Source organism: Varanus komodoensis, unplaced genomic scaffold (assembly GCF_004798865.1).
Source record: "Varanus komodoensis strain SLA01 unplaced genomic scaffold, ASM479886v1 scaffold14_1, whole genome shotgun sequence".
NCBI lineage: Eukaryota > Metazoa > Chordata > Lepidosauria > Squamata > Varanidae > Varanus > Varanus komodoensis.
Window position 1 is genome coordinate 21,632,174 of NW_025335438.1, and position 22,867 is coordinate 21,655,040.

General features: G+C 41.0%; 1 protein-coding gene across 5 annotated transcripts in view; it reads left to right on the forward strand.

The window, feature by feature from the left end:
- Window positions 1–22,867, forward strand: part of GAREM1 (GRB2 associated regulator of MAPK1 subtype 1) — an 89,577-nt gene that overhangs the window by 52,175 nt on the left and 14,535 nt on the right. For 4 of the 5 annotated variants that reach the window (XM_044423779.1, XM_044423778.1, XM_044423783.1 and 1 more), the window contains exons 3-4: window positions 6,301–6,431; window positions 19,807–20,985. In XM_044423779.1, the coding sequence (XP_044279714.1) occupies window positions 6,301–6,431; window positions 19,807–20,985 (1,310 nt within the window). The remainder of the gene's footprint in view (window positions 1–6,300; window positions 6,432–19,806; window positions 20,986–22,867) is intronic. The other variant, XM_044423782.1, reaches the window with a different exon arrangement.

The following is a 22,867-nucleotide window of genomic DNA, read 5'->3' on the forward strand; positions in this document are numbered from 1 at the left end:
GGCCAAAATTTCTGGAAGGCCACAAGTTGTCCCTGCCCCCACTGTATATCCTGGAGATAAGGGTATCTGGAAATTTATTTATTTATTTATTTATTTAAAGTTTTTATATGCCGTCCCCTGCTACATAGCCTTGTAGAATCAAAAAGCTGTTAGGAGAATCAAAAAAAGGGGGGGGGGAATCAAAAGCTGTTAGGAATAAATCTGGACATGCATTGCTTTCTTATTTAACTTGCTGACATACATGTATCCACCTCTTTTCTGTGCCATATCAACAACTTAATGTTTTGGAACAGTTAGTTAAAGCAGTTAGTTAAACATGGGCAGAAGCCCATGGGTCAAATAAACCGATTAAACAAAAGTAAGGAAAATAGAATGTAAATTCAGTTATCAAATGCTATTTTGTGTTTCTGCATTCATGTTGACATTAGATGTTAAACTTGATTGCCAGAATGTTTGTAAACTTCCTTCTCAGAAGTCTCTAGCACATCATATTATTAAAAAGCAAACTCCCATCTCTGTTTCTCAATTAGTTTGCAGTCATGGCCAAGCTGGTTCCTCAGGGAACAATTACCTTGTTAGAGGGAGGCTGGATGCCTGCATCTAAAGAACTGGTTGGGTAGCTTAGATCTGCCATGAAATCTAGCCTGCCCTTCCTGTGCTTCTTGACCCTCATTGCCACACTGTACTGTTTCTGTTTTCTCTGGTTTGTAACATTCTTACCTCCTTGGACCTCTGTCTAGTCCTCTCCCCAATAAAGCTGCTTCTATGAGGTTTTATTTCAACCAGATGGACAATATTTCCAACTCTCACAGAATGTTTTTGTTAGTTTTATTTTATTAGGTTTTTTTCCCTGAACAGTAGGAATGTTCAGGAACATTCCATGACATCACACCAGCTCAAGCCATCATTTCTTGTCTTCGCCACAAGCACAGCAAAATATAGAAGGTCTTAGAAACAAAGAGTATTGACAACGGCCAAAATAGTTAGCAATACATTTATTTGGATTATACAAGAAAGACTGAGGCATGTTTGGTAACAGTTTGAGAGATTCAGGTGATATCTAGAGATCCTATGCCTGCTTGGTACAATCTTGGCAATGCAGCTGTGAAGGGGGAGAAGATGAGGAGGAGCCCAAAGCTGAAAGAAGCATATTGGTAAGGAGCAAACACCCCCTTGTTTGCAGCAGAAGGCCTTGAGACAACTCAGTCTGCCCTTGTAGAGTGCTCTGTGTAGGTCTACAGGTGGATATATGCACTTTGACACAGTGCCATAGCCTTACATTGGCAGCAGTGGTCAGAACTCTGCAGAACGTTTCTCCATTGCCCTGAAACAGTCTGTGCCCAAAGCGTATGGGCCAGTGGCACCCAGAGTCACAGAGAGCCTTGCAAGCTTAGGACAACAGATACATAAGACCAGTGTGGCATCACAGAAACTAGTTATAAACTTCTGATGCATTTTAATGATGTAACTGATGCTCTCTCTTATTGCTGTGAGTCACCCAGACAGCTGGCTGTTAAGTGGCATAAAAATGCAATAAATGAAAGGAATGCAACAAAGTCAGTCAAAAGCTTAAAGAAAGGTAGGATTTGCAAACTGACAATGTTGCATTCTGCCCGAGCTTTGACTTTTCACTAGAATGCCATCAATAATGTGCTTTTTAAAACTGTTGTTGATAAGGTTTTAATCACCAAACTGATACATGCAAGTTTAATATCAAGAATATAAGAAAACCAACTTGCCTCTTGTCACTTTATTGTCTACTTTTAGTATATTTGCTTTATAATGCCATTTTAGCAGTTATGGCATTGGGAAGATGCTTGCCATGTAGAACTGTCTTTCCCACAGTACTGTAAGATGGTTTCATGCACTTTAAGCTATTTATTATAAATGGTTATCTGACACTATTTTGGGGTGGCTCAAAATAACTTCTGAACTGAGCATTTCAAAAACTAGCTAAGAGAGCTGCCAGGCTGGCTCATCTGTGTGTTTTTTAATCTACAATAATTTTACATTTAAAGTATTGAAATGCAAATAACAAATACACATACTATTTATATTTAACCATCGTAAAACTCCTTCAGTATAATAGAGAAATCTGCTTGTTCACTATTCTTACATACAAGTGAATTGAATGTTTTTGTAAAGTGTTAGGGTACAATCCTGTGCTTTTTTAGACAGAAAAAAGCTCTACAACTTCCAGCATTCCACAAACAACCATGCTGGAATTGTTTGTTTGTGTGTTTAAATGTGCATAGGAATGCGCCCTTCATGTCCTATCACTCTTGATTAGGAGTAAAAGACATGCATGCAGTACGACATCTTAGATGAGGGATAAATATCTCTACATTCTTTCTAGTGTGGGTACCCTGTCAGAGAAAAGTGCAAACAATACGTATGCTATAAGCTACAAATCATACACTGCAGAACTGCTGTGTTCAACAATCAACAGGAATACCCTTTTCTTAAACAGTGAAAATATAAAGTTATTTTCCATATGTATACACACTTTATGGCTACTGACTTTTTAAATGCTTTACTCTGGCTAGACAAGGATTAATATCATCCCACATTATGATATGGTATGAATATATATTGCCAAAGGCTATGTAGTTTATCTTTTAACATTTTCTCTCATTCAGTAAATTTAAAAGCTTCCTGTTTGCAAAACAAAAGCACTCTTTTACATGGAATTGATCGATGTACATTTTCAGAAATGCTGCTTTCTGAAAGCAGGTTTTCTTTCAAGGCTTGTTTGTTCAGTCCAGATTTCCAGGCAGAAGCAGAAATGTTTACATAACTGTCCCTGTCAGATGGAATTTTTTACTATACGGCATCCTACACTTCCACCATGGTCTGTTTAACATGGACCAGGGTCAAAACCTGAAGGCACAGAAGAACGCTTAATAAGCATGTTTGTGATGAATGAAACAAGGCCTTCTATTAAAAATGAGCCGCTGCTGTAAAAAGTAGCAAACTCAGCAAGGCTTTTCAGAAAAATAATAAAAAGCAACTGAGTGGGAGTCTGTACTGCCAGACTCTTCCCCTCTCAAGTCTTTGTAGCATGGCATTACTACACTGAACACTTGTAACCGTTTCAATCCTTTTCTTTAAAATTTCCAGATATAATGGAATTAAGAGAGGATGAAAGCAAACTGTTGATTGCCTAATCACTGCTTCAGAATGCCACATGTGCTAGTTCCCATGTGCTGAGTATTCCTGTGTTGCTAGAATTTCGGAGAAGGAAGATCTGTGGTACGATATAGCTCATTCATTCAAAAGTTGTTGCTCCTGCTACTGCCTGATGTATTTAGCATAGTCAGTCAGGACTTTTGAAGCCATGAAGGCATGTTCTGCTTAGCCTGTTTTCACTCTAAGTAACATAGAACTGAAACGGTCCAAATCCTAACAAGAATACACCAGCAAATATGGAAAACAAAACAATGGCCACAGACTGGAAGTGTTCAGTATACATCCAGTCTCCAAGAAGGGAGATGCAAAAGAGTACAGCAGCCGTAGGACATTGCATTAATTTTCCACACAAGCAGAGTGGTGCTAGAAGTGTTGCAACAAGGAATAATACCCCATATGGAGCAAAAAATGCCAAAAAGGAAGAGGCACTAAAGATCATATTGCAAATAAACATTGGCTACCAGAGCTCACCAAAGAATTTCAGAAGAAAAACAGTTTATGCTTTATAGACTACAGCAAAGCTTTTAACCCTCTGGAGAAGCTGTGAATGGTTCTGAAAGCACTTGATTGTCCAGATGTATAACCTGTATCATGGGCAAGAAGCTACTGGGAGGACAGAATATGGGAAAACAGATCGGTTTCCTATAGGCAAAGGTGTTAGAAAAGGCTATGTCTTATCTCCCTATCCATTTAATCTGTACACAGACCATATTATGAGAAAAGCTGGATTGGGGTCAGAGGAAAGAGTGAAAATTGGCAGAAGACACATCAATAATTTAAGATATGATAATATCTTACTGGCAGAAAGCAGCAATGACTTGAAATTACTCCTGATGAAAGTGAGAGAAGAAAGTGCAAAAGCAGGACTATAGCCAAATCTTAAGAAAACGAAAATCATGACTACAGAAGAATCGCAAAACTGTTCTGTCAACAATGAAAAAACAAAATTGTGTTTTTTTATAGCTTAGCTCAGCCATCAATTCAGAGAATTGCAGCCAAGAAATTTGAAGAAGACTCAGATTTGGAAGAGCGGCAGTGAAGGAACTGGAAAAAATCAGCAAGTATGTTTCATAGGAGATCAAGGCCAAGATCATCCACACCATTGTATTCCCATCCCTATGTATAGGTGTGAAAGCTGGACACTGAAGAAAGTTGATGGGAAGAAAACTGATACATTTAAAACATGGTACTGGAGGAGAGCTTTGTGGATAGGGCTGACAGAAAGACAAACAAGTGGATCTTAGATCAACTCAATCTGAAGTTTTCTCTAGAAGCAAAAATGCCAAAACTGTAACTGTGGAACTTTAGAGATATCATGCAAAGCCAAGATGCACTGGAGAAGACAATCACGCTAGGGAAAGTCAAAGGCAGAAGACCAAACAAGAGATAGACTGACTCCAGAAATGAAGCTACAGCCTTGGATTTAGCAGGGATGTCATGGATAGGGCATTTTGGAGGTCTTTCATTCATAGGGTCTCCATAAGTTGGAGATCACTGGTCAACACATAACTACAACACAACACAGGGCAACACATTTCCTGCTGTTTTCTTGCAAGGACTTCCAAAAATTACCAGTAGTGCTTTTCTAGTATGTTCCAATGACTATACATTTTCCATCCTCCGCTTTCCTTTATATAACTGTCCCCTACTAACAAGAAATGTGTGGTACATAAACCAAATATTCTAATATGAATAAAGTTGGCCCATAAACATGTGAGAACATTAAGACAGTTTGCATTCTATGCATTGGGAGAATGGAGTTTCATATATATAGCTGTACCATGCTAGAAATAAAAATGCAAATTAACCCAAACAGAATCAACATTTTTCAATGTTTCAAAGATTTGTAATACAAAATCATTGTATCTGGCAGGATAGGAGGTGTTGCTTTTGCAAATACTTTAATCTGTTTGAATTGGAATTCAAGTTTACATTTGTGCGAACAAAGTATTCTAAATAACACTTTTTAAAAAATAAGTTCCTGCACTTATTAGCATTAAACTAAGATTTGTCCATCTAACTAAACAGGAGTACATGTCATGATGGCCTATTCCTTTCTTATGATGTGCTGCAATGAAGCTTTCATCTGAGTTGTGAAGGGACCCAGAAAGGCTAATAATTTTGATGTATTTGCATATATCTATCCACCTGAAACACAGTCTAAATTTTTGGTGGCTGATATAACCAGTGCACCCTATTGGTACTATATAAATGCATACTGCTGATAATCAGTTCCTATGAATTACAGCAACTCATGGATATCAGTGATTCCATCAGCAGTATCTATCAAATAAATGCTTAGATTTCTCAAAAGCCATATTTTTTGAGATATGTCAAGCATATTCAAATTCGAGGAGCAGTAGGAACTGTTTCCTATATTTCTCGGCACTGCTGTAATTTGTCAGCTGAGCCCCATTTTGTCAGTGTATCTAAACTGGGACCCCTGTTCATAAAGACAGTTTCAAGAAATGTACGCCATCTCCCTTCACACTTTCAGTGGGCAACCTCTACCATCATCACCGAATGGGCTAGCCACAAAGCCAGGGACAGCTGAAAGAACCAAAGGAATTCCTGCCAAAAGGGGAAAACGGGAATGGGGACTCTGATGTGAGTGCCTAAACTTGGTTTCCTTAACAGGGTTTTTGGGAAGCCTTTTTGTGGTTTGGACACCACATGTTTTTTCTCTTAAACATCAACATTTTTCTCTTTTCCCCACCCCAAGTATATTTTCTTATAAAAATTGAGGTAGTATCTTTATACGCTCAAGTATGTAACATGGTGAAAAAGTTCTAGCTGTACAGAAGCCTGTACATAATTCCACCCTGAGAATGTATTAGTGCTTTCAGTTGACTCCAGAGAGCCTGCCTGTATATTCTATTAAATTTCATGTCAGCCCCCACACATTCTTCTAATTCCGGTTTAGCCAAGCTTAGTAGCTCTTTCCTTTTCAGGTTTTCAGGCTTGTGCAATCTGTTCTTCCATTGCCTAACTGTTAATAATTGGAGGAGACTGACCAAGTTAAATAGTGCAGAGAGTGCGTTAACGGTTGCCACAGAAACAGACATCCAATATAAATATCTTATTGCTCTTCTATTTATCATCTGTTTTCAGGGCAGTTTAAGCTGCTGGAACAAGACCGTGATATTAAGGAGCCAGTGCAGTATTTTAACAGTGTGGAGGAGGTGGCTAAAGCATTTCCTGAACGAGTTTACGTCATGGAGGAAATAACATTCAACGTTAAGGTAGCCCCTAAACAAATATTTATCGCTAGTTAAATGATTTATGGTTAACCCCCTTTTTTAAATACATGGAAATTGAGTGATTGTGTGCTGTGGGAAAAGTAATTTAGGGTCACTGTGTTGTCTTAATCTGGTGTGTTTTGAACTGCAACATTTCCCCCTGTCCCCAACTAAGCTGGGATTTGTGTTAATCGGTATGAGATATAAAGGCCTTTTTCAAGGAGGTAACTACCTCCAAGAAGCAGTGTTCTTTTTTCCAATCTGTTTAATTGGAATACTGCCTCCAAATTTTAGACAGGGTTTCTTTTGTTGTGTACGCTCTTCCCACTCCCTCTCCTCCCCCCCCCCCCAACACTTTAGATTTTATTTGGTAAGGAGCAGCTGCTTGATTTGCTCCACAGAGTGTCTGAGGCTGCACAAAGACTGTACAAGCTGTGACGATGTTACTGATTTCTGCTCTTAAACTCAGACCACTGAAGATGATCAACTTGATATGGGAAGGTGAAGGACTGTTAACATCTTGATATTCAATCTGTATAGCACCTTTGAGAAATCAAGAGATTGACATGGAAGCAGAGAAAGTGCAGAGGAGGGCAGCTAAATGATGAAGGGCTTGAAACAATTCACCCATGAGAAATAGTTACAACAACTGGGGTTATTTAGCTTAGAAAAAAGGCAAGTAAGGAGGGATGTGATAGAGGTGTTTGAAGTATATATGGTGTGAAGAAAATAGAGAGAAAGACCGTTTTTCCTCCCTCATAATATTAGAATCTGGGGTCATCTTATGAAGCTGATTGGTGAGTGATTTAGGACAGATAAAAAGAAGTACTTTGTCACCCAACATATAGCTAAACTATGGGATTCACTGCTACAGGAAGTTGTGGTGGCTACCAATTCGTCTGGCTTGAAAAGGGGATTGGATAAATTCGTGGAAAAGAAGACTACCCATAGTTACTAGCCTTACTAGGTATGTGTTACATCCATTATCAGAGGTGGAATCCCTGCATGCACCAGTTGCTGAGGAGCTTGGGCTGTCTCAACTCTTATACCCATCCTGCTTGAAGGCTCCTGTCAACACCTGGTTTGCCACAGCATGGACAGATTGCTGGACTAGCTGGACCATTGGTGTGATCTTGCCTGGCTTTTCTTATGTTCCAAGCAAAAGGAGCCCTTACAAAATGCAAGGCTATGTCAAACGGTGCAGTGCCTGAAACTGCCCACTTTGCCCTCGGTCCTGCATGCCAGAATGAAATTGGTATATTTAATGTTCCTCAGCAATTTCCACATTCATGCTGTTTATAGTTGAGCTATATTGGCTAAAAGCTGCCTTAAAATATGGAATGGTCTGATTCCAAGCTCAATAGGGACTTCATGGGAACAAAGGATTATTTCTCTAGGAAGATAGTGTAAATTGTATAGCATCAACCAGAATATATGTCCACTATCTTGGACTGGCAAATAATTGTGAAATTTGAGTGTGTGCATCACGGAGGGAGGAGATATGGAGCAGGTGTATCCTTTGGTTCCCAGTAGCTGCATTGGGAAGACGGTCCCTCTGACACAGCCACCATGATCTAAATGACTGCTCTGGAGGCCACACACCTTTTAATGGTAGCGGTGTAGCCTACCTCTTTTGACTTCATAAGGCCAACAGGGAGTATGGTAGGCCAGCTGCACACCAGGCTCTTGATACACACCCCTGCCTTGGGGGCCGCAATAGCCAGTATAAGTTCAGCTGGAGTAGGAGCATGGCTTCACATTTTTACTTCTGTACAATTTCCTCTTAAGTAACTGCAATAAAAGTTTCACATCCTTGACAAATTGTTGAATTAATCATTACGGATATTTAAATCAATTAATTTATGACACATACTCATCTAGTTGTAGCCTCCTGAGCTCATTTTTGTTTTCAAGAAACTTCTTGGGGGCGACTAGAATCCAAAACTGCATTTTAAAATGCTTCTGCAATGGCTGTTGAGAATAACTGTTATCTGCAGGGCTTAAACTCCATAGCTGTATATTTTGGAAGCAAGCAAAGATATTTATTTCTCCCTTGCTGTCTATGCTGTGACTGTTCGTTTTTTCCGTTAACCTTTCAACTTCATGGTTTACAAGAAGTTGCTGTGGAATCAGCTGCAATGCCAAGAATTGGGGCAAAGGTGCAATGTATGATAGAATCAAGTAACATGGTGATAGTTCTCCGTCATGAGATGTGTAACTCTCGTTCAGTGTGTAACTCTTTAGTTGCACACTCTCTCTTTGTCTCTCCATGTTCGTGTATCTCTTCTTTAAAAAGGAAAGAGAAGCAAATGGTGCAGGGAAGATTTTCTGCCTTGCAAGACTCACTTTGCTGTGAACCCTGAATATTGGATAAGCAACATGTAGGCTGCATGTCCTATTCTATCCCCAGTGCAGGCCCTCCACTGCCCCCGGAAGCACCCCCAAATCACACAGATACACAAAATGCCACTCGGTCAAATTTCACAAGTCTGCATTTCTAGTGGCAGAGTGCCACCTATAAAGCCACATTGTGCGGTGAGGGCTGCTATTCGCCTCCCTCAGCAGCTTGGGGGACATTGCCCCATATTCCAGTGAGTAATCTTTCTTGGAATCACAGAATGTCCTTTTCTTTAGTGTTTGTCCTATGCAAGGTTGTTGTTGTCATTGTTTTTGCAAGGACAGGTCACCTATGCAATCAATGGAAATAAAAACATAAAATCTTGTAGTATTTTCCTCATGAAAGAGAGCTGCAGATCATATGTCCCACTGTGTGTGGATATTGTGGATTCAGCGGTGTTGTCAATGCCTAAAAAACATGAATTAAAAGACAAAAAGTGGTTGATAAATGTCCTCGTCAGGGAGCAATCCAGAATAATATAAACAGGATTAGTGTGCATTAGGCCATTTCCCAGCACAAATGAGAAGCTTGGTGTAGAATGCATCTTCCTTGGGAATCTATCTAGCCATTAGGGCTGCAGGGATAAGTCTTGAAAGTGTGGCAGCAGTGCCTGATGACATTTCAGGAGGGCTCAGAAGAAATTTGCAGATACCTTGGTAAAATAGAGCAGGGGAGGAATGACAGAGCTTGCACCCATCATTGATTTGCAGAAGCAAAAACAAATGTTGCATATGCCAATTTGCCTATCTGAATCAATTATTTTCTATAATTTATACAGGTTTTAGAAAACAGCCCCTTAACTGATTTGTGTTGTTCTCCACTGTATACTAGAGATAAGTAACACATGGCATAATCCTATAGAAGTTTGGAAAGAAAAGGAGGCATTCAGCTCCCATTAATGCTGACTGGGGAATGCTATAGGCCTGTTTTCTGTTTACATTTCCACAGCAGAGAATGTATTTATTGTGGAAGGCAACCTGATGCCCTCCAAGTGCACAGTATATCAGTTCCTATCAGCTGTGACTCTTGGCCATGTCATCTGGGGCTGATGGGAGCCAGAGTTAAAAACATCTGCAGACTACCAAGTTGTCTGTCCCTGGTCTTGCTGCCATTGTAATTCTTCCATTAAAGAAACATTTGCTATTTTTAAAATATATATATATCAAGTAGGAATGGACAGATCAGTCTATTTCTGGGCTGCGTCAGTTTTACATATCTTCAATAAGACTGTCCTCTCCTGTTTTCAGCAATTTTTGTAAAGCAAATGAACATTTTCCATTTTCTGTTTAATGGTTTCCTGGAATGCACATTTTAATGCATTTTAGAGTAGACTACTGCTTGGCAAAAGTCAGAGAGGTACGTTGTCCTATTAATAACTATGTTCTGATCCATGTGTTATTTGAGGAAGTGCAAATTGGGCTGTTCTTGAAAATGTAGACTGAACAACCTTTTCTGGCACTCTTAATTTCAAGGTGAATGCTTGATTCTAACATATAGCAGTAAAAGAAGTTGAGATGTCGTAGTTATGCATATGAGGGTGGGAGTAGAGTATAATTAATTCAGTTAATGATTTAAGCTAACAATAAAAATTAGAAATCCTTTAAAAGCAACATAAAGTCAAGGGGCTTTTCTAATACAGATAGCTTCTGAAACTTTCAGTTGTATAAAAACAAGAGTTGCTACAAATGCGGAAGCAGTTGAGTTTTCTAATGAAAACAGAATAAAGTCCATTCTTCTTTGACATGCTAAATTGTTGAACTAACTCTTTGCTCCAAAGGACACTTGCTAGCTTCCAGGGAAAAAAGGGTGAAAATGTATGTTATTTAATGCAGAAACACATACTCCTATGCGTAGACAAATCCTCCTGCATTCAATATTAAAAGCTGTAGATATGGGGGGAAATGCATTACTATTAATAATGCTCTTAAGGCTGAAGTGTGGATTGGTTTTTACACTTAGATATGCATCCATGACTGCTGCCTCATATTACAGTATACTTTAAAAATGTCAAATCTTAATGGAGGCAAGAAAGGAGAGGGCTCAGACAGCATGCTCTAGCCTAGTATATGATGGGAATCAAATGCTGTCTCAGGTCTGATTGAAAGTCAGTGACCTGTTAGGCATTTTCAGGAAAGCTTAATCTTTTCTGCAATCCACACTTGGAAGACTGTTCTACAGATCTACAATGCAAACCACAGGTATACACAGTGGGGCTGTTCACACACATTTAACAGGCCAAAGTGTCTGGATTCAATGTCACTGTAACAATGTATACTTGTGGCTTTCATAAGTTGTTGATGGAAACCAGAAGAGACTCAAGTACAGTGCACAACTCCTTAATTCATATATTGGGTAATCCACAATTTGCCACTAAACACTGCTGTTCCCTACTAACAGCCCCACAGTGTATATTCATGTGTTTTGCACTACATCTTTATAGAATCTGAAAAATTAACATTTTGTAATGTCAGCAAAAATATATTGTAGACCAACAAAAAAGATGCAGGTTATATCCACAGTTGTTTTTCTGCTTTGCAACACATTTGATAGAATTCCTTCTAGTACTCCTGCAAGTGAAGTCAGATTGTAGGCAGACATACTGCACTGCTGAAGTCAACAGCTGTCAAATAATAGGAACTATTATGAGATATGGAGAATAGCTTCTCCTTATTTAAAAGAATGCTAAATGGCTACCTTATCACAAAAACAACCTGTGAGGGGAGGGGATAAAAATCAGAAACATAAATGCTGGACATATGAGGTGGCATGTCAAACATAAGATTCAGGAGCCTTATCAGATATTTTAGGGGGTCTCTGTATAATCTGCAAAAGCATTACCGCATTGAACACTTTACTGAAGCATCTTCAGAGCTAGGAAGGAAAATTGGTGCTCTTGGTGGATTGAAGAATCTGCCTGGCCGATGATCTGGCAAGATGGAGGTTCCAACCCTCCCCCACACACACACACTCACACACACATCTGGAGATTCCCCATTCTTGCCTAAATCTGAAGCTGTCCTGGCAAGGATTGAGAATATGAATGACACCCAAGTATGACTGGAGTTGATGAATATTTACCCATTCCTCATCTTGAAAGCAGAACTTGAGGGTGCAAGTTGTGTTCAGTCACCATTATTTCTGCATAATGGTCAAGACGATGGACTGGAGTTTTCTGATTTAGGAAGTGGGAATTCAAAATAAGTTTGGTTAGGGTTATAGTGAGCTAATTTGCAAGCCCCTCCACTCTCCTTTCAAATGCAAATATTTTCAATATTAACTTATTTCCACAAAAATAAATCCTAATTCTCCTTCTTCCAGTGTTATATCTTATAGCTTACCTCCAAACCAGCAAGAGGGTGTAACCCTAATTCCACCCTAAACATTTTACCAAATGTCCTGAGAAAGATGAGGCTGGAAACTGTATGCTAAGGCAATAAAAAGATTTGTTCTGTAGCCAAGACTCCAGCGTGGGCGAGAGGAAGCAGAGGAGTTAGACCAAGCACACTGGGACCTTGATCTCCAGTTCTGACCAGACTGCAGACATTTTCAAATTGCTGAAAGGTATTAATAGAGGGCTTTGACCATTACCAGTGTAATGTAGGAGGGGTGCCAGTGAACACTTATGATTTCTTCTGATGCGCCTTATGAGTACCACCTGAAGAATGAGTTGGATATGGGTGGTAGAATTGGACTAAGTGTACAAGATGAGTTCAATAATGCTATTGGAAATGTGAAAAGATCCCAAAATCCTAGAGTAATTGACATTCATTTAAGGCCATAGCTGACCCAAACCTTTGCAAACACAAGTTTGCTTCAATTGTGTTTGGACTGAAATTATGAGGTGTCTTAGTAAGCCAGAACGGAAAGGTGCTAAGATGCATGGTTTAGAAGAAACCTTGTAAAAGCTGTAAATTATCTGTCTTATTAACGTTCCTTATTGTTACAGTTTTTAATACTGTTTAAGAAATGACACACATCATTTTAAATGTACATGCCCTTAAACTCATTGTGCACCACTGTGAAGCCATAAGATAAAATGCTTCAATTGCTTACAATGGCTGTACCAGATCTCCGTGGAATTGCAAAGTGTCTTAACAGCTAGTCAAATATTATTGATTCTAATACCTTCTATATTGCTTCCTTTTGTCTCTGCCACCAAAAATTAATGCTGTAAACTGCAAGATTTCTCTCACACACCTTCAATTCAGAATACGTGACTTATTACAAACATTTCCCTAAGAAATTAGTCTATAGGGTAACTTATAAAGTGAATAGAAACATAGAAACAGAGCGAGTCAGTAGGGGCCTCCTGGGCCATCTAGTCCGACCCCCGGCTCCAGCCGGCTCCACTCACGACATGCCCACCATGTGCATGTCCAGCCTATCTTTGAACACCCTCACCAAAGGGGCCTCAACCACCTCCCGTGGAAGCCCATTCCATATCCTTGGGGTCCTAACTGTCAGGAAGTGCTTCCTGGCATCTAAATGGATCCTTGGTTCCCTGAGCTTTGCTCCGTTGGAGCGCGTCCTGCCTTCCTCTGCAGGGGAGAACAGGTCCTTACCCACCTCTGTGTGACATCCCCTGACATACCTGTATGTCACCAACAGATCCCCTCTGAGTCTCCTCTTCTCCAGGCTGAAGAGACCCAGTTCCCTCAGTCTCACCTCATACCCCATCCCCTGCAAACCGGCCACCAACCTTGTGACCCTACGCTGCACTGACTCTAGCCTGGCGATATCCTTCCTGTAATGAGGGGCCCAAAACTGAACACAGTACTCCAGTTGCGGGTGCACCAGAGTATTAGAAGCCACACTTCTGCCTATGCAAGTTCTCTTGAACTAGAAGCCACACTTCTGCCTATGCAACCAAGGGTGGCATTCACCTATTTAACCACCGCATCACACTGCTGACTCATGTTTAGCCTGCAGTCAACCAGCACCCCAAGGTCCCTTTCACAAGTGCTGCTATCCAGCCACTTGTCCCCTATCCTGTACTTACAATACCTATTCCTATGCCCCAAGTGCAAGACCTTGCACTTATCCACATTGAACACCATTCTGTTGTCTCCTGCCCACTTCCATAGTCTGTTCAGATCCTTTTGGATCTGGAGTACCTGCTCCTCAGTTGTGGCCACTGCCCCAGTTTTAGTATCATCTGCGAATTTTATCAGCAGACTGTTCACCCCTTCTTCCATATCATTGAAGAAAAGATTACACAGGATCAGCCCCAGGACAGAGCCCTGAATAAATGTATTACAGACGGAGGAACCCTTTTTAAGAAATTTTATCTTTAAGAGCTAGAAGCAAGCAAAAGCAGACTCACCCATACAGTCAAATGTGGAATGCAGGAAGTTAGCTATTGCTCGACTCACATGTATGTGGAATTCATGCATACCAACTAAGTAGATGTGCTCAATCACACTTCATACACAACCTAGGGTTCGAAAAACGAAGTGTCCTGGCATGATTTTGATGGTTGGAATGTGCTTAGAATGGGCAGAAATGATGAGCACTGCAGAAAAAGCTACGCAAGGAAGGCTTTTTCAAAATCACATTATTTTCAATGGAAATTCAGCCCTATATTAGGGTTAGGGGTGTGCATCAGGGCAGAGTTAGGGCAGTGGTCGTGAACCAATGGCACGCGTGCCACAGCAGGCACACAGAGCCCTTTTTCAGCACGTGACCCATGTGGCCCCATCATGGCCCAGCAGCTGACCTTCGGATAACAGCGCACATAGGGACCGTGCACATGCTCAGAAAGGGTAGCAGCACCAGGTGTTATGTCACGAACCGCAACTAATCAGCTGCAACTTGTCCGAGCTTTCGCATGGCCGGTCAATGCGCTGGCAAGGATGTATATATATATATATTTTTGCTTAGACTGGCTGTGAGTTGTTTTTTCTAAACTAAACCTTCAGCTTTCAGGTTTTATTGTATTGTTGGCACTTTGTGATAAATAAGTGTATTTTGGGTTGCAGTTTAGGTACTCGGTCTCTAAAAGGTTCGCCATCACTGACCTAGGCTATGTAAGAAATAGAAGCAAGACCATTTGCCCTGCCTCTTTTGCTTCATGTTTCTAATGTGTGAGGCCACCCTTGGTATGCAAAGAAAACATGTCATGCCAATATGCAGTTTTTCCAGTCTTTGTATCTATCATTATCACTAAAATTAAAACTACCGTATTTTTCACTCTATAAGATGCACTTTTTTCCCCCTCAAAAGTAAGGGGAAATGTCTGTGTGTCTTACAGAGCGAATGTGTGTGCCCGACGGCCAGGATGCTGCCGGCCCGCCGGCACCGCGTGGCACCACCTGGCCGACACACGCTCGGCACGTGCTGCTCTGCCCCCCCCCCCCAGCGCAGGTGAGAGCTGTGCCGGTCAGGGGGAGCGGTGCAGAGGAGGAGGAGCCGCGGGCTTTAACCCGCCGGCTGCATGGAGAGAAGGACTGCTCACCCGCACTGCCCGGGAAGACCTGCTGCTGTGCCACCCAGAAGACCACCGCCGGCACGCTGCCGGCCTGGCTGCACCTCACCTGGCCAGCACGCACTCAGCACACCCTGCTCCGCCCCCCTCCTCCGGCGCAGGTGAGAGCTGTTAATCACAGGTCGGTGTGTGTTTTCAAATGGCAACCCGTCTTTTAATGAAACCCATGGGGAAGTGATGGGGAATGTGCTTGTGATTATCAGGAAGCTTTCCATGGATCCCTCCTCTAAAAACTAGGTGCGTCTTATGGTCAGGTGCGTCTTATAGAGCAAAAAATACGGTAAGTTCTATCACTAAAGATTGCTTCACACAGAATATTTTTCATACATTCCTACTGTAAGAAAAGTGTATACAAAACTTTCTTAAGATAATTTACATGCATGTTCTCTGATGTGAACATGTAGCTGAGCAGATTGCTGCGTGCAAAGTAAGATATGTGCATTTGCCTCATAGAAATGATATTTGTGGAGCAAAAATCTGTATAATCCAACTTGTGTGTGTCTATGTGTCCCAGTTTACACATGGTTTAATCCATGGAGTGTCCACCCTGAGCACTAACCAATGAGTATATTGCCTTCTACCTGCTCCACTGCATCCATTTTGCATCTGCAGTCCAAAACAATCCAGAAAAACCCCACTGCTGGCTTGTTAGTTGTGGCATCTGAACAACCCAGTGCTTGAAACCATGGCTTGTTGTTGGGTTGAGACTCTGACCTGCTTAAACCTTGACAACCCAAAGTCTTGGGTTTGGGCATCACTGGCAACACAGAAACAAGGCATTCCTGAGCTGTTTTGGAAAGTGGGCACAAAGTGGAAGTGGTGAGCAGGCAGGAGGCAGTGTGCCCAATCATATCCATCTGACCCTGACCATTCTTTGGTCAATCCTTGAATTAGCACTACACGTGAACCAGATTTATGTGTATGTTTGTGTGTGGGGGGGGGGGGGGGGGGGAGAAAGAATACTTTAGTTAATCATCAGAAGGAGATCTAGCTTCCTTTACTATTAAAGCTTCATAGTACTAGTCTGCCATTGGTCTGAATAGTGAGTACCTAACATGTACAATAAGATCTTGATTGTTTCCTGGATTAGGTCTCGTGAGGATATCTAGACAACACAGGAGTTGAGTAATTTCCTCTCAGGAAACTCTAAAACTGAGCTACAAGCCAGGCAGTGCTGCAAATACCAAAGTATTCAGCTTGAAACATGGTTCCAATTTTTATTCCTGAAACTCAATGAGAGGATGCATCTTCTCCAGTTTTGCCAAGCTGAGGACTGTGCTTATCAAATGATTGTTTGGGCATTTTTCATAGTCTTTTCTAACAGCAGCAGCAACAGAAATGCATTAGAAAATTACTAATTTTATGTGGTAGTCCATTAACAATAACTATAATGTTAAAGTGGTGAAATTAAATTTGGAATAGATTAATGGCACAATACTGCCTTCAAGGTTAGCAAAAACAATAACTTTATGAAACAGTTATCAATTATATTCATATGCTGTTCTTCCTCCAAGGTGGTGCAAAAAGCTCTTCCTACTTACCCCCGTTTTATTTTCATCGAACCCTTGTGAGGCATGTTAGAGTAGGCTGAGAGATCAATACAATTTGCAAGGGGTTGGGACCTGCCCACACCTGTAAGAGATTCCAAGTGTGTTTTGCACCTCCCTCCTTTCACACTGTTTTCTTTGAGGAACTCAGCCATGACACAATGCAACTAACTATCTCTCCTGTAAAGATATCTCTGGTGAGCAACACTGTGAACCAAAGCACTGCTTCCTGGGAAAGTGATACACAAACACAAATGCTTCAGTAATATTTCTTTGGCTGTTTCTTTCACATCATGTAGGGCCCATCCCTATACATGATAAGATAGTAAAACCACCTACAATTCCCTGCATTCCGCAACCAGATATGCTGGGAGTTGCAGAAGGTTTTTTTTCTGTTTAAATGTGCCTATTAATGCATTCTTAATCTTGTTTGATTAAGACAATACACAGTTGGAGCATTGTAATTATTTAAATGTGGTAAATTTAAAATTTACTTTTCATCTCCAGTTGCCCCTTTGTCTGCCTTCTGCCCATCCCATAACACAATCATTTCTTGCTTATGCAATCTTTCCATTCTTTACCTCAGCAGTGTAGTCTTCTGTTTGCCCCTCCTAGAATGCAAGGTTTCTGAGCTTGGTTTCTCCATCCCCCTTCCCATCTTTAAAAACATAATATGGGTGGAAACTTCATGGGACTCTGCATACCCATGCATGCAACTGGAGTGCTTGTTCTGGCCACTGCAGCTTTTGGTTTGAACATGAGATGGAAATGTGGGGAGAGTAAAAAGGAGCGAGAACTTTCCATTACTTTCTCAATCACCCTCACAGGCTGCAGCTTTTTGAAGGTTAATAATAGACAAATAAAAGAAGATTCACTAGAGAAAATGCTCCCTTCCAGACAAACTGGTTAGCTTTGCCCACAAAATTGTGCCCAGTTTCAGGGAATGGGGGAAATCACACACATATGCATTGGTCTGTGGGGAAAAGAAAGTCCCAGTCCTATTCTTGTCCCAAGTCATGAACTTGGGTCAGGTTGTAATATGTTATTTGGGTCTCATGACATTCCATGGTAAGCTGAGAAATGGTAAGGTCTCTGAATCAATTGAGCAGGGCTGAGCCAGGCATTTTACATGACTAAAAGTTGTGTTCCTGAGCAAATTTAAGCAGAAAAAATGCCAGCGACTCCTAGCCAGCTGGGGCTTCTCTGAGTTGTAGGCATTTTCTCTGTCTAAACTTGCATAGGATTACACCCTAAATCTGGCAGTCTGGGGATAGAGAGAGAATGACAGTCTTGTCCCATCATTCACTTTCCTGTTGGGAAAATAATAAGTTCTTCTTTTCCCCCTTTACATGGAAAGCTGGCCATGTATTTGTTGGAGATATTGTGAACTGAATATTTTTGCTTGCTAAGAGCCATGATGACATATGGAATGATATTTGCTTATTCTTCTTGTAAAGAGTAAAGGACACTGGAAAATGATTCAAGAGCTAAAAGCTCTGGCCCATTTGCTTAGACTGTGTGGATGCAATTAGCATTATTATATGGAATTACATGAATATGAAGGATGCCTGAACATGTTTGTTCTACTCTTGCAGCATTCTATTTGTGCAATTTCCAGTGTGACTGGAAGAGCTGGCTCTTCATCAGATTGGGATCACAGTTTATACTTAACAAATATTAGTATACCATGAAAGAGCTGGCAGTTTTAGGGAGTTGTTCCATTCACATGCAGAAATACAGCATTTCCTCACCTACCACACTTCAGGAGCTCTAACTTCCACTGACTCATATGTACGTATTTCTGTAACAATGTAAATCTGAAAAGTACCCATTTTTATTTGACTTTGTAAAGGATCAGCAAGAAGAACACTGAGCTATGCAAATTTATTTGAAATTGCAAAGGTCCACCAAGTCACAATACCTAGCATAAGTCTTCAGATTGCTTACTGTTGATCCTCAATGACTACTGTTTCAGCCATGCAGTTTGTCAGTTGGCTTTTTACCTGGGATAAGCAGCAATTACCTCTAGATGTTCAACCAAGTAGTAAATGGTTTTCACTTACTTTTCTGCGATCATAAAACTGTACTGTTGTCCAGACTAGAGCCTACCAGCATTAGTCACCCAGCTCTATGGTATCTTCATTAACAGAAGCTTTGCAGTTAATTTGCATTTAACCTCTTCAGTCAAGAAAAGAGGGTAAGAGTATTCAGCCATTGCCATGCTGCAAGGTGATTTCTGAATTAGAAGAACTTATGGTGGTTTCATATTCACATATGCATGTTTATGATTTCTTGTGGTAAGCCCAAAAGAGAAAGTGAGAGAGAAATGAAGCTGGCCCCTGCCACTCTGGAGTATTGTCATTCCCCAGTCAAGGAAATTGAGGGTTATGTATAACTTAGCATAGATAAGAGTTATGCAACCTTTATGGACTGAAGACACATCATTTGAAAAAAAAATGACATGGATAATCCCACACAATTGTTGCCGTGGGAGGGGTAGCAAAGGACAAGTAATAGGCCCAAAAGTAAGAATACAAGGGAGAGGCAAGGGCTGGACCCCAGCACGTAAGCAATGCCTTTGAGCCCCATTTCTACAACCAACAGAAATCTGTCTCTTAGCAAACTGTGTTTTAAAATGTGGTGGGTAGGGCTTCCTGGAAGACACATACCCCAGAACAGGTTTATTATTAATTATATTTTCATGTGAGGAGGAAGAGGAGAAGTCAGACTTCTCAGAGTTCTATGAATTTCTCACTCTTGCATTCTTTGTTTCACAACATATATTAGGTTAGTTGTAAAGGCAATGCTGATTCCTTATATAGACATGCCACTGGCACTGCAGGGTTTTTTTTTTAAAGTATAGTTCATAATGGTTGCATTTACCATACCCTGCTCAATGTTTGAAACAACTCCTTTTGGCATCCTAATTTTGATTTCTTTGTGTTACAGGTGGCTTCAGGGGAATGCAATGAAGATACTGAGGTTTACAACATTACACTCTGCACTGGAGATGAGCTAACATTAATGGGACAAGCAGAAATCCTTTATGCAAAATCTTCAAAGGAGAAGTCACGGCTCAACACTATCTTCAAGAAAATTGGAAAGCTTAATTCCATTAGCAAATTAGGCAGAGGCAAAATGCCATGCCTGATCTGCATGAACCACAGGACCAACGAGAGCATTAGCCTTCCTTTCCAGTGTAAGGGCAGGTTCAGTACACGCAGCCCCTTAGAACTGCAGATGCAGGAAGGTGAGCACACAATTCGCAATATAGTAGAAAAAACGCGGCTGCCCGTGAATGTGACTGTGCCGAGCACTCCGCCACGAAATCCTTATGACTTGCATTTTGTCCGTGAAGGCCATCGCTACAAGTTTGTTAACATTCAGACCAAGACAGTTGTGGTTTGTTGCGCGCTGCACAGTAACAAAATTATCCCAATGCACTTCCCTTTGCATTTGGCTCTTCCAAAGTTTACCCTCCCTGAAAGTCTTGTGAAGGGGGATGTGAGGCATGAAGCCTTTGTCAAGCACTGGTTCAGCCTCTGCCAAGAGCAGTTTGATATAGATGAGTATTCCCGTGCTGTGAGAGATGTGAAAGCTGACTGGAACGAAGACTGCAAAAGCCCGCAGAAGAGTTGGTCCACCAGCCATAATCATGTGCCAAACTCCCTTAGTTACGCTCGAGATGAGTTGACACAATCCTTCCACCGCCTCTCAGTCTGTGTATATGGAAATAACCTTCATGGAAACAGTGAAGTGAACCTTCATGGTTGCAGGGACTTGTGTAATGAGTGGGCTTTGTTCTCTCATGATGCTCTGCAGTACCAGGATTCTGGTGATGGTAGCAATGACTACCTTTTCCCTGAAGTCAGTGAAGAATCATTATGTTTACCTACCAAACCAGAACTTCCTTATGAAGAGCTATGGCTGGACCAAGGGGGTGGGAAAATGAGTGAGCAGCCTCTTACTCGCTCACAGAGTGAAAAGAACAAATGTGACAACTATAGAAGTTCGTTCCGGTCCAAATGTGGTAGTTCCTCTCTTCCAGCACCTGGGGCTTTAATAACAACATCAAAATCTTCAGATGTTTCCCTACCTCCACCACCTGTGCCTCCTAAATCTGAAGCAGTAAGTTATGTGGATTCTTTTTTCTTCCAAGTGGGGTGGGAAATTCTCATCATAAACCTGAAAGAGTCATCCTTTGTAGGGAGATGAAGTTCAAGCTCTGTCACAAAATCGCTGGTCCTCCTGCCAGAATTAAACTTCCCTTGCAGGTACTTGAACTTTCCCCACCTCTTCTGTTTTCCACAAAAAGATTGATTTTCTGACATAGCCAATACCCACTGCACACATCTTCAAGCATCACTGTTTTGCCAAAGTTTGTGCTTTTCTAGATTGGTTTGAAAGTAAACCACAAACTCAGAGAACAGGGCTTTACTGTGTCTGCACATTAAAAATAAGTTTTCTTACACAGCATGTGTTGTACAAGTTGTCTCTGCAAAATTGATTGAGTTTGGAAACATTTATTTCCCTCTTTACTATGCAGAGTTCTTGTTGACATCTTCAGAGGTTGGGTAAAACAGGATGTTGAGTGAAAATGTCCTCCCAAAAGCAAAAGGTTACCCATCTGGAATGTTCCTAATGCTCCCGAGGTGGAAGACAGATGAAGAGGGAGAGCTTGAGTGCTGGAAAATAGATTTGGCAAATGGAACAGGCAGGGTGGTTGTTTTTAAAGGTTTTCAGTTTAATCCTTTGCTTCAAGGAACACTATGATTAAAATTGCATTAGAGAAGAAAATAGGTATTGTGGTATATGTGAAGAAAAAAGTAGACATTGAATTAAAAAATCATTCCCGTAGTGAGATGAAGTCAAGCACAGGATGGAGTCAGACAACAGATTATAAGTGGCTCTGAGTATATACACATTTCTTTTGTCCCACTGTTGTCTTTGCTCAGGCAAGTGTTTCAAACAATGTCAAAACCTGATTTGCCAGAAGTGAAAATAAGAATGTAAGAAAAGCTCTGCCAGGTGAGATCAAAAGCTTCTCTAGTCCAGCATCCTGTTTTCCCATAGTGACCAACCAAATACCCCTGGAGAGAAGCCCACAAGCAAGGCAAGAACACCACCATCTGTTGTTCTCCATCAACTGCTATGAAGAGGTGTACTGCCTGTGAAATAGCTGTCATGACCAATAGCCATTGATAGTTTTATGTATGCTACATGAATTTTTCTGATCTCCTTTTAAAACCATCCAAGTTAGTACTGAATTCCACAGTTTAACTATGAACAATGTGTGAAGAAGTACTAACTTTTATTGGTCCTGAATTTTCCACTGTTAAACTTCATTTGATGATTTCAAGTTTAGTAACAGTAGATTATGCATTCATACACCATGCAAAATGGTATGCATATCATGTACTCCTGTCACTTGCCTTTTTTCCCCTAAAACTGTGTAGCCCCAAACAGTGCAGTCTTTCCATGTGGGGGAATTTCTCGAGCTTCCAATCATTTTGGTTGTTCCATTGTTTGCTCTACAAGAAATGTGTCATGTCTTCCTTTTTAAGGTACAAGGTCTACAACTGTACACAGTATTCCAAGTGTGATTGCATCATAGATTTGTGTAGAGGCAATATGAAGGCAATTTTATTTTCAAACCATTGATTCCCAAAATTTTCAGCCACACACTGGGTCAACTATATACTCTCCAACTTAATTAGTCATTTCCAGCTCGGGTCTCTTGGGACCTTTTAAGTATCAACAGCCATGCTATCGTTTGGGTCTGAGCTGTTAAATATTGCACTGCAGTGGTTTTGCTTCAGCTGTTGGATCACCAGCTTCAGAAAGTGATGTCTAAAGAATATTGCTTAGCCTTGTAGACTCTCCAGCACAGGGTTCCTTAAGGGTCAGGTTTGTCCTCATGCCATTCAACATTGGCATGAACCCACTGAGTAGAGCCATCATAGAGTTGTGGGTTACAATGCCATCACAATGCTGATGACACCAAACTCAA